The sequence below is a fragment of the Corvus brachyrhynchos genome, unplaced genomic scaffold, assembly GCF_000691975.1.
Source record: "Corvus brachyrhynchos isolate BGI_N302 unplaced genomic scaffold, ASM69197v1 scaffold28, whole genome shotgun sequence".
NCBI lineage: Eukaryota > Metazoa > Chordata > Aves > Passeriformes > Corvidae > Corvus > Corvus brachyrhynchos.
The window spans coordinates 5,030,625-5,043,308 of record NW_008246058.1 but is presented as its reverse complement, the minus strand read 5'-3'; the positions used below and the strand labels follow the sequence as shown (position 1 = coordinate 5,043,308).

At 38.5% G+C, this 12,684-nt stretch overlaps 1 protein-coding gene across 1 annotated transcript in view; it reads left to right on the top strand.

The window, feature by feature from the left end:
- Positions 1 to 12,684, top strand: part of COL14A1 (collagen type XIV alpha 1 chain) — a 119,855-nt gene that overhangs the window by 49,714 nt on the left and 57,457 nt on the right. The window contains exons 13-19 of the mRNA XM_017746050.1: positions 293 to 438; positions 1,740 to 1,869; positions 5,026 to 5,165; positions 6,795 to 6,921; positions 7,883 to 8,022; positions 11,047 to 11,179; positions 12,316 to 12,387. Coding sequence (XP_017601539.1) covers positions 293 to 438; positions 1,740 to 1,869; positions 5,026 to 5,165; positions 6,795 to 6,921; positions 7,883 to 8,022; positions 11,047 to 11,179; positions 12,316 to 12,387 — 888 coding nt within the window. The remainder of the gene's footprint in view (positions 1 to 292; positions 439 to 1,739; positions 1,870 to 5,025; positions 5,166 to 6,794; positions 6,922 to 7,882; positions 8,023 to 11,046; positions 11,180 to 12,315; positions 12,388 to 12,684) is intronic.

Below are 12,684 nucleotides of genomic sequence, written 5' to 3'. Positions count from 1 at the left end.
AAAGAGTGTGGATGTGACTCCCTTAAAACTGCTACTGGTTCCTAATAGCAACTGTGCTGAAATGCTTTGTGAGGCATAAATCTGCCCTGGCATTAGCATTGGTTTGGGTTAGCATTTCCATGTTTCTTTAATTCTGAGTTCTTCTATGCACTTTTTTGTAGGATACAGACAGCACTTCCATGCCTGGAGAAAGCTGTATTCCTTTGTGTTTCCTGGGTAAAACAAACTGTTTGAATAACAGCTGGTTGTTCAAGTGAGACAACTGAAGTGTCTGTCTCTTGCTCCTCTGTAGTTGCCTTGCCAATGGCGTCGGATCTGCAGTTGTACGATGTGTCCCAGAGCAGCATGAGGGTGAGGTGGAATGGAGTCGTGGGTGCCACAGGTTACATGATCCTGTATGCTCCCCTCACAGAAGGATTGGCAGCAGATGAGAAGGAGGTGATGTATTGTGCTTTGATTTGAATAGCAGTTAGTAAAAAAATCAGTCTTTTAAAGAATAAACTAGTACATGTCCTTTAACCTCCAATGTGATCAGCAAATACTTGGGGTTTTTTCCATTACTTGATTAAGTACCGTATGTGTCACAGCCTATGAATAAAGTTCAAGTGACAGTTGGTTATTTTATGTAATTTTCATAAAAATGCAACAAATTTAACTGAATTTAAGTGACTCTTTTGAAATTTTATATAAAGTGATACTCTATCATCATATGGAACTAACACTTGAAGAAAATATCAAGTAAAACTAAGATATCTCCTAAGTGTGCTATCAGAAGAATATGAAGTTTAGCCTCTGTTCTCATCAGGGCCTTTAAATGTAAATAAAATCTGTAGGTCTAAAAGAAAACCTTCATTGGTTTTCTTTTAGTTCTGTTCAACCTTTATTTTTAAATTTAAAAATAATGTCTTTCATCAAAAGTGATTTTAGAAGACCTTCTTTAAAAGGATAAGAAGGTGGGACAAGGTAAAGTCTAGTCTTCTGTCACTAACATAGTAAAACCAATGGAACTTCTGCCCTAGGATTTGAAAGTTTTTATGCTCAAGATTCTATATGTGTGGTTAAGGTTATGTACAACATCTGTCTCCAAGCAAGAACAATATAAAGCATGCAGGGACATGTGAACTTGTGAAGACGGCATGAAGCTGCTGAAAGCCGGCACAGACTTGTGCTCACTGCTAAAGCAGTGGCTGTGAGCACATAATTCTGTTAAAAATGGGGCCTCCCTGAGAACTGGCTGCTTCAGGAGGACTGAGCTTTACCCCAAAGAAATAAATACAGTCCATGTTAATGTGGCTCTCCATGAATAGGTGGAGGAGGAAAATACAAATAGCAACAAATCTGAGCCCGAGTGTGCCTAGAAATCAACTCCTCAGTGAGTTCATGTGCTTTTCAGATCTGTGACTGAAGATGAACCAAAGTGTAGAAGGGAATGGGAATAACAAAATGTAGACAGGAAAAGGCTGCTCATTCTGGGGAGGCATATTTTGTCATTGCTAATGTGATTAGTCGCTTTTAAAGTCCTTTTATCTATGTGTTGGCTTTTGGCTTTTTGAAAGTTTTAATCTTTTAATTATTATGCAAAATCTCAATCTTGGGCAAAGCACTGCAGGCACAGTGTCACGCAAATGCTCAGCAGAACATTTGATCATGTATCTAATTTCAAGAGTTTAACTGGTATTATTCCTCATTATGAGCTAATTTGGAAATAATGCATCTTTTTTTATTCATGGTGATTTTAGATAAAAACTGGGGAGACCTCAACAGATCTCGAACTGGATGGACTGTTGCCAAATACAGAATATACAGTCACAGTTTATGCCATGTTTGGAGAAGAAGCTAGTGATCCCCTCACAGGACAAGAAACTACATGTAGGTAGCACAAATCTATATTCACTTCAGTGTTAATAAAACTTCAGAATGGTCTTTGCACCTATTAGAGCAGGCATCTGATTATCTGATTTGAACAATTGGGCAAGCTCTTTATGTAAGTTTCTCACTGTGGATACTTAATTTACAGAGGCTGAGGGTTTCTACAAAATTTGCAGCAGGATTGTGAACTTGTCTCTCTTGTTGGTAGTGATACTATGAATGCCCCTACTGATCTTGGTGAAATTACTGACAGTTTCCTGAACTTGCTGAAGGTGAATGACAGTCACCACGTAGGACCTACATTGATACTGTCTGTTTAGCCTCCTCTAGCTAGAGAACCAGGTGTGTGTGTGAGCCTGCTCAGATGGAGAGAGTCATTCCTCTGGCTCAGTAGTAGTACAGACAGAAAAGAAGCAAAGAGAAGATTTCTGTCCAACCCCTGCTGCCTAACATCTGGTAAATGGAGGGTTGGAAAGTGCCTGTGCAGTCGTGATAGATGGTGTGTTTTTAATAAGCAGCAAGAATTTTGCCAGCTAAATTCTGTCCTCTACAAACTGTACACCGACTGTATGTCAGCTCTCTAAATAGTTCCAGCATTTTGAAGACAAAAGAATTGAAAATAAGCAACTGTGCTTCTGGGACCTTTCTGGGACTGCACTGAGTGACATCTCTATTGTGCCCAGCGGGGAAGTGAGTGAATCCTCTTGATTTGTGCTCCTGGCATGAGTAACCCAGTCAGGGTGAAAGTGACTTACATTTAATAAGTGAGAGAAGTTCAGGCATGCAAATTCTAGGAAAAAGAAACCCCAGAGCAATTCCTTGTAAGGTCAGGAAGCAATAGTGGAAGAAGCTCTAGGAATGGTGTTTGCTGGGTCTTCTCTAGGAGGACGGTTGTAGATAGACAAGTTCCAATAGCAAACTACTGCAGCCTGGGCATATTTGTTGACTTGAAACAGGTGTAGAAGATTCCTAACAAAAAGAATCAAATCTTTGGCTCTTTATCTCTCCCTCCCTTTCTCTGTCTCTTTATGCATTGCTCCTCATCTTGCACGGCCCCCAGTGCTCTTATCCCCCACCCTGGCTTTTGGTCAATATCTACTCAGTATCAGATTTTTATTTCTCCTAAAAAGTAGTTTATGTAGTTGATGACTGTGCCAGCTTCAATTCACTTCATACCATATGATCTTGGAGAACGTGCAGCTCTAAACCTGGCTAACACATTGGATGGAAGATCACAAACAGATTCCAGATAAATTGGCACAAGCTGAGGTTTTTATGACACTGTCTGATCACAGAAGCTTGTAACGTGTGTTAGTCAGCCCATCATCACTACTGCTGCTACTAGACCAAAATAAAAAAGAAACCCTAACTTCTCTGCAACCTTCATTTATTTTTAGGATGACACAATGGAGCCATCTCTGGTCTATAGTACTGTAATATGAAAGAAGATTGATACTGTCATATGCAGCTGTTCAAATAAGCCCTCTGCTAGCAGGCTTTGGTGAATCAGGCAGTGGGGCAGTCTGGGAGGAAGAAAGCTCCTGGTGATCATGTGGGTGTTTAACAGTAATGTCTTACCTGTCCAGAATCTGATTTAAGCTTCTTTCTCTTATTTATTTTTTTTCCTTTCCTTTTCTTTTCTTACAGTGTGATTATTTCTGGCTTACAATTAATGAATAGGCTACCTGGTATTTTCTTCCTGGAGCATGTATCTGCCTGAACAGTGATCTGCCAAATTTGCTGTAGTATTAGGTGTAGTATCTGATAATCTGTGTTTAGCAAATAATATTCTACACACTGTATCATCTTGGTTACTGTAGCAAACCCTTCCATATGCCAAACAGAGACATGCTCTGCAATCCCATTCTAGGGTGTAGTTTCATTTTGGGGCCGGGATTCATCCAAGACTCCCTGTAAATATCACGTAAGTCTGGCACCAGGACTGTCTGGTTGAGAGCAGTGTTGTCAGGAGGTTGGTTCCAAGAGGAAAGAGCTGAGACTGATGCATTTTGTTCTATGACCTGGATGGTGGAATGAAGTGCATTCCACAACTGACAGAAAGTAGAAAGGAAAGCCAGCACGTGATACTCCCTTCACTAGACTCAGAGGAATATGGTGAATGCCAGAATGTGTGGCAAACCCATCTACTACAGTTCCAGTGTATTCCTGTCTTCTCTTTTCTCAGAGCCAAGTTGACTTCACTGTTCCTAAGCTGGTTGCAGTGTCTAGATTGATAAATGGCCTGGCTAAAGACCTCATGTAATATATGAGGCCTTTAAAATCTTTGCTTTTTCCCATGTGCTATTGTGTGAGGGAAGCAGCTTCTGAAGTGCTGATATTTATCTGTCCACGTGGACTGGTGAGGAGTGTGTGTGTGAGGGCAGGATGGATAGAGAAAGGTTTTATAATTCAGAGGAAAGTAGCAGATGTTGGACTAATACAGAACCTACTGCTGAGAGTAACAGACAGAACAAATTGCTTTCTGTGGTGTGACAGAAGTGGATGTAATCTGAGACTGTCTCCTGCATGACCTCATTTTCCTTCAGCTCTTGACAGTCAAGGAATATATAGCATAAAAGTACAGCTTTAGCTGGGGTTGTTGTTGGGAAACAGCTTAGGTTTCCAAACAGAAAGGTTAGACAGAGGTAAAAAATTAGCATCTTTGGAGATCTTCTAAGCTAGTTATGCTTTTTGGACAAATTTACCCTTATGTCAGGGTCTTTTAGGATTCAGAAAGGTTTTTGCCAAAATTCTACTCTCATGAAGTATTTTGGCTGGGATACATGTGAAAACCAAATGCATATAGGATAAAGATCTAGCTGGCTTAAATTAATACACAAACACAAATTTATTGCAAGTGTTGTGTAGGCTATGTCTTTATATGATATCTGCAATGAACAATATCATAATTTATTTCTTTTTCAGTATCAGTTGAGATGCATTTAGCAAATCTGAAAGTTCTGTTTCAGCAAAGAGCTATGCCCTTTTACCTGCCTTTAAGTATTTTTGTAGCTCCATTGATGTAGGTCTTTGAATAGAAATACTGATGATATAAATTTTTGAGTGGAAAATTATACTATTTACTTTTAAGACATGAAAAATTTCACAGCTAAAACCGGGGATCATTTTCATGGTTTTCTCTCTTTTCTTTTCAAGTGCCTCTAAGTCCACCAGCAAACTTGAAATTTTTTGATGTTGGGCACAATAGTGCTAAGCTAACATGGGATCCTGCTTCCAAAAATGTAAATGGCTATCGCATCATGTACGTTAAAACAGACGGAACAGAAACCAATGAGGTAAATTATTAGTACCACTTTTGCCATCTCAAACCTCCCCAAGCTTCTGTAATTATTAGGGGTAATGTTTATAAACAGAAGCTACTGTGCAAGCTCTAACAAAGGATTTGTGAGAGAATTCTTAAAATTGGTGTAAATAATAAAATAAAATAAGAGTTTCCTTAATATTGGATGTGCGTGTATGTGGAGGACAGTACTCTGAACAGTCTGGGGCACGTAAACTGAAGGAGACAGCTCAAGGGAACAGTGGTTTGCTAGGACCAGGATCTTGACTAAATGTATAGTATAATATACTGTAGTATGGAAATATTTATTGTTTCAGTTAAGATAATAAAACTTTTGATGTATCACGTATCATGGACTCAAGCTCATTCAAAAAGACTCTGAAGGCTGCCACATTTTTGCAACAATTTGCTTTAATTATGTATTGAGAACTCTCTTCCTAGAAACAGGATTTGGCTTGAACAAAGTTCTAAGGCAATACCAAGATATTCTAATTTAGACTCTTATATTTAATAATTTGCAATATTTAGTTCTGCCTTGTTACTAAGGGTGCTTTATAATACCTTTTAGCAGCATAAATTCCGTGATAGAATGCAAAATGTGATGGAATGATTCATACAAATATTAATACAGAAATTTAAAAAAATACAGATTTTAAAAAAACCCCAATTGCAATAAGTGAGTTTGATTATGAAAACAGTCCAGATCCCTTAGGAAACAAGTTGTCATGGATAACTTGGCCCTCAATAAAAAGAAGTCTTTAATAGTAGTTATCTGTAATTACATTTCTTCTGTAACATACCTGGCCTTTCATCTGTATAAAGTGGAATATTTGTATTGAACCTGAAGAAACTGTTCCCAGCTTTAGAAGGGAGCATACCTGTTCAATGTTTTGTTTCTTTCTTTCTGCTAGGCCCCTTAAAATTTAAATTAGAAATAGTTTGACTTCTTCCTATTGATTACTCCTAGTATAGATAATATGCCTGACTGTACTGATCACAGTGGTATTTGAACATCTCAGGCTTGTGGTAGGAATGTAATGTGAGTGAATGTTCAGTTCCCTTTTCCTTTATGTCTGTTCAAAGAACAGGTGGCATGTTTTTGTTTGCTCTGCGCTGGTAGCATTTTCCCTGTGGTGCTGAGTTAATGTGGCACTGAACAGCTGGACTGATAAACTGTTTATACATCTTTGAGTTTTATGTCCCTGGCAAAGTCACTTAACTGCAGCCTGGAGAGAGAACAGACGAAACAAATGTTAAACATGAGGATTTTATGCAGTGATTGTCCATGATAAGAGGTTGGATTTAATAGCCCAAAAATCTCCTTCCTCTTCTGGGTTCCTGAACATGCAGTGCTGATGTTAGCTGGAGAGTTGGGCTTACCATGGCTGAATTCTCCTTTTCCGTGGTTTGCCATAAGTGCAAAATTCTCCTCTTTTGTAGTTTGTCTATTTTAACTGATTTTGTCGGCTTTTATGGACCTGAGTCTATATTTGTTGGTAGTTTCACCAAATTTCTCTACTAATTGCTTGACATTCTCTTTCTGTATCATTAGTACCCAGTAGAATTTCAGACACTGATAATGTACTGTATGGTCAATATCTACTGCAAATCATGTTTTCTCTAGGTTGAAGTTGGTCGTGTTTCAACCCATACTCTGAAAAGTTTGGCACCCCTTACAGAGTATACTGTTGCTATTTTCTCCCTGTATGAGGAGGGACAATCTGAACCCCTTACTGGCAGCTTTACCACAAGTAAGTACTGCTGAACTTCTGAAGGCTTTCCAAGAAGAAATTTTATACTCTCTTACAGTACTGGAAAGTAAGATTAGTTACAGCAAATGTCTCTGGGTGTGAATTCAGATATATGGAATGCTTTCTGTTATTTTCATTGGTGTTTTTGGCTTCTTTGCTTCCTTACTGTGGGGCCAATTGCCTCTTTACTCACATGAGTAATCTCTTGACATCATGAAAACATCGCCACAGCTTTCTGAAGAATTTTTCAGTATGATGGCATTTTTATCTCCAGATGAAGTGTGATGAGTTTTGAATCATACATTTAACCAGTGAACTGTCCAGGCTCTAGGGGGTAGAACCTTACATATGTATAGAGGAACTACATCAAAAGGAGAAAATATAAGGCATTCAAAGTTCCTGTAGATTGTTTAATACAGTTATAGTTTCTGTAACTGTATTTCTGCATTAAATGAATGGCTGATGACACATATTAATGCTTTCCAACATAACAATGGGAAGAGAAGGAAGGGAAGGGAGGAAAGAGAAAGGTGAGGTGGAAGAGGAAGGGAGAACATACATGTATGGACCAAGAGGGTGACACATGCAAAGTGAAAATGGAAGCACAGAGTCTGGAAAGGGCAGAGATTGGGACTTTGCTTTGAGGTACAAGAAAAGAGCCTGGTGCACCGAGCTCTCAGCAAAGGAGATGGACTTAGGGTTGCATGCAGCTCCTTCAGTGGAGAGAGGACAAGGAGGCCTGTCCAGTTAGAATAAAGAGGAACTCCCCTCCTTGAACTACAAAACTACTTTCCTAAGAACAAATAAGTGGGCAAAGAATTCTGTAGTGCCTTTGTTTTCTACCTCCCATGTTATACTCTTTTAGCAAACTGCAAGTAAAATGTATGTGCCTAATCTTGCCATCTATGGAAGTCTCAGAGGATAATTCACTCTCAGTTTTCTTGTGTGTAATATTTTCCAGAAAGAGTTCCAGCTCCCCAGCATTTGGAAATTGATGAATCATCAACAGATAGTTTCAGGGTCAGCTGGAAGCCCACCTCATCAGATATTGCTTTTTACAGATTGGCATGGATTCCTTTGGATGGGGGAGAATCTGAGGAGGTAGGTTGCCTTGACATTCTGAGGTGGTGAAAAGGAAGAGAGAATTCCATTCTCAGGACACTTATGCTGCAACTTCTGTTAATTAAATATGGCAAATTGACTCACAGATAAATCTGTCCCACTGCAAAGCTCTCTAAACAAAAATTAAACAAATATTCTAGGGGTTTTTTTAAGAGAAAGTGAGGAAAGAAGAGATATTTTGTGAAAAATTACTCTAATCTGTAATGTGCCAACAGCCATAGAACTAGCACTGTTGTTTGGGGCCACTTCAGTTTTTAGAGGTTCATGTTCTTTACTTTGATGTGAAAATGATGCTGGTAGCTGAGCCAGAGTAGTGATATCCTCACATAAAGCTCCAAATTTATCTAAAGTGCTGGCCACAGCAAAATTGCTTCTGAAGCTTTATTTATGTAACATTACAAAGGGAAAATATGTACACATAGTAAATTTATTAAATTGTTCATCTATTCCTCTTTATGTTTCTTTCTCTTTTTTCCCCCTCATGCTGTATTTTCTGCATTAACCCCAAGTACGCCTTGTCCACAGTACCCTTTCCATCAGTCTAAATTTTAAAATTATTTTTCATCCCTTTAGCTTTTCCTTTTTAATTTTCCTTTTGGAAGTAGAAAGACAGACACTTTCTCTCCTTTCCCAAATTTTCATAGTCTGTCTCATTTCTTCTTTTTCTTTATTAACTCATTATTTTGGCTTCTTTTGTACTTAGTCTTTAGAGACTCACAAATATCTTGCTCTCTTGGCATCAGCAGTGTGTGGGGAGGCCCCATCTGCAAGCTGTTTATCTGGGTACAGAACTCAGGGGGAAAGATGACATTTCCCACCTGGCCCTAGGTTTCATGCATCGTTTAGTCATCCATTAGGGCAGAAAGTAGTCATTTTAGCTTAGGTTATGTGTCATTTTTTCTGTAAATTTAGCTTAGCCTGATTCTTTTTCTCCCATTCACCTAGTGAGAGGTAGTCATGCAAGAAAGAGAGAAATTAGATGAGTGAGCAGGGAAAAGAAGGAGTTGGCAGATGAGTGAGTGGACACAGGTCGTCCACTAGCAGTTTCTTCTCTAGTAGATGAACTGATTTGTTTCTATTTAGGTTCCAGTGAGTAGCTGCCAGTGAAAGTCTTTAAGCCACTTTTTAAAGTGAGATTTGAGGTATCTGTATTCTTTCAGTGTGAGAATAAATTATCAAGAGATATTTGAACTGCTAAGGTTCTACTTGTTCATTTTATTCCCTAAGAACTGCTGGAGGCTCTAATATTTTAGAATGTTGAAATATTAAAAATGCCTGAGCTGCTTTCTTGTTCTCCTTGCATGACCTCCCTAATGGGGTCAGGCCTAGGATAGCACAATACCTCCAGGCTGTTGCTTCTCTAAGCTTCTTTCCCAGCTAAGTGATCAGTCATGCAGACAAAGGACATGCACTCCCTCTCTCTTTCTCCCAAGACCCAACTTACCAATTAGCTGAGTGGGGTCAGGGGACGGTGGTTAATTACACACCTCTCATCTCACTTCACCCACTCTGCTGATGGGTGAGGAGCATTCAGTTGGGTGTTAGCACTAAAAAGCCAGAATAAATTTAAGAGTGACCTTTTATTTCTAGGTTACAGTAGAGAATGCATGCTGTTGTGTGCTTGTTGCTGCTATTTGTCTTGCTCACTTGAAAGTTCAGCACTTTGTATTGTTTTTTTGTAGGCTACATTAGCAGGGAGGGGAGGGTAAAGGAAGTGATGCTTCAGAAAGTATGCCAAAGTTACTTGTAAGACAGTAATTATGCATAGATATTTTATAATGATTTGATACACAGCTAGAGGCACTGGGGAATTGAAAAGGAAGGCATTACATGTATCTACTTAGAACACAGCTAGATTCACTCAAAGTTTGTTCCTGAAATTTTCCCAAGAAACTCTGTGCCAGAAAGTGTGCAGCATGGGATGCCTGATTCATTACTTGATAGTTGTAGAAGACAGGGCCCCAGTTCATTTCTTTCTGCTTTTGTTTTTTGTATTTGAGTTCAGAAGGTCTGTGATGGTGTTATGGGTCCCTTTTTCCCAAGACCAACTCAGGAAATCTCCTGTGGTAGTTAAAAGAATGAAGTGTGATTCACTGTTTCTGTGAACTTCTGTGGCAGATTTTATGCAGGACATATTTATTGTTTGATTTCCATTATAAGTCTAACTTTGATGTTGTGTATACAGTGGCCACCTTTAAAAACTTGTCAGGATTAACCTAGAGAAAGGTTGTTTTATTGTAGTGTCTGCCTGTGTAACCTGAAAACAATTCCCAAAACTGCTCAGCCCATTTCACCAGTATTACTGCTCAGGCTCCTGTATCTCCTGTTTTAGTCCCTTTCATTCCAGCTCCTCGCCATTTGGTGATCCCTTCCAATAAAATAAATGAAAGACACAAGAATCTGAAGTGAAACCTGCTTACAGTTCACATTGCACATGTCAGTCTTCTGCTGCTGTCATAACTAGAAATGAGGAGAATTACTATTTAAAAGTTCACACCATATAGCAAACTAATCATCAGCACATCTCTCCTAATCCTCAAGTCTGAAGCAGGTGTTCTTCCAAGTTGCATTCAGAAGTGTGGAACCATAACTGAGATTACAGTTTTGTTATTGAAACAGCCTTTTATAAGGCAGGGGAGATACTGATTACATTTGTCATAACAATGTTTGAATGGCAGAAATATGAATGGAAGTTAATCTATCCTGTTATGCTGTTCTTATTGATAAATGTTTTGAATTGTAGTGATTTTTCAAAAAAAAAAAGCATATGGTCAGCTTTAGCAATTAATTAGTTGTGGGTGAAAGCATAATACTACACATTTTAAATATTATTAAGTGTTTTTTCCAGAGGTACTCTGGGATATTAATAAATTTTTGGGCAGATCTGAGTGTAGATTTCATTTATTTTAAAAGAGAATCGATTTTCCTTCTTTCATTTCAGTCAATTCATGTAAAATAATGAGATGCAGAACTGATATTCTTCAATCTTGCTGTGTAACTTAGGTTGTCATAAATGGAGATGCAGACAGTCATGTTATAGAGGGTCTGTTGCCCGACACAGAATATGAAGTTTCTCTGCTGGCAGTTTTTGATGACGAAAGTGAAAGCGAAGTTGTTGCTATTCTTGGAGCTACATGTAAGACAAACTCTTGATTGTAATTTTTAAAAATGTTTAAGTGATTTAAATTTTATACATATATAAACACAGTTCATTCTTGGGTAGCTATAATATTGAAGAACATGGTGGTTTAGCACCAGGGATTCGCTGACTAGCTTTTGCTTTTCTTACTTAATTATGTGGTAGATGGTATTGAATTGAAATACTGATTTGGCTCCCTATCTGAGCTGTGCTATTAATAACCTCTGGATCTGGGTAGATGTGCTCCATCCTGCATTTTAATATTTAGTCTTTGAACGGGATTCCTTATGAGAAGATATATCAGATTTTGGAAGGGATGTGTGTTAAATGTTTTAAAGGAAATAATTTACAGGAATTTCATTTGTTTGGCATTTTCAATATATCCTTTTCTTATTTTTGTAATTTATACTCACTAGAGGTGAACTCACTCTTGTCTGAAATAATGGTCCAAAAGTCTTACACAGGCTTCCTGTGAAACTGACATGAAAGTAACAAATATAAAACTTGATAATCATGTCCAGCTTGTTTCATAGTTTATTATCAAAACACTATCCTGTATTTCAGGAAGATTGCTCTATTCTCTTTTTATAGATATGAATTGGATAAGTAAACAACTGTATTTCTTATGTATAAATTCTAAATTTTTTTTTTTTTTTAGTAATTTAACTGCAGGCTTAATTCTAATTCTTCTGTTAAGACAAGAAGCCCATACCCATCCAAATCATGCTAATAATTCCCAATGTTGCTGAGTGTACTTTGTGTTTTTTACTTGGACAGAAGTAAAACACCTCTAAAAAACTTTCAATTTAATTAATCTGACAACCTTAACAAATGGTCAAAGTGGAAGTCTATTGTGCATAGTTCAGCCAGAAATCTGTGAAAATATATGCATTCTTATTTGATTACACAGCTTATAATTGTTTTATCTGCACATCTAAGTGCTAATCCTGCAAATATATGTGCCTAAAGTAAACTAAATGAATAATTCCCTTGTAGGCTCTGAAATGTCTGAAGTGTGTGGGATACTTGTAGGTGTGAGCACATAGTGTCATTGTCATAGTTAGAAATACAAGAAAAATACTGTGACTTCCATGTTTTGTCGAGCTGTTAGTGAGCTGAGCCCTGTTTTTCAGCTGCAAGTGCTACCACGGTACCTACTGCGGTGACTACCACCAGTGTCTCAACCTCCGAGCCCACCACAGCAGGTAAGCAGAGCAAATGCCAGCAGCTGAAATGCTGAGTGCAAAGCACTAAGGCTCCCCACAGGCACCTCTAGGGTTGGGGGCAGAGCTGTGATGCTGCTGAGGAGCTGATGTTCCTGAAGGGGAGGCACATCACTGCTGTAAGGTTCACACTGTCCTGTTCTGCACCCCCATTCTGCATGTGGCCAACCTCCTGCATGAGCCATGCATGGGTGAGGAGCCAACCCCTTACACAGGGTAGGGACTCTGAATGGTACCAGTGGTATTACTTAGGAGTACAGAGACTACTTTGGAAAATTC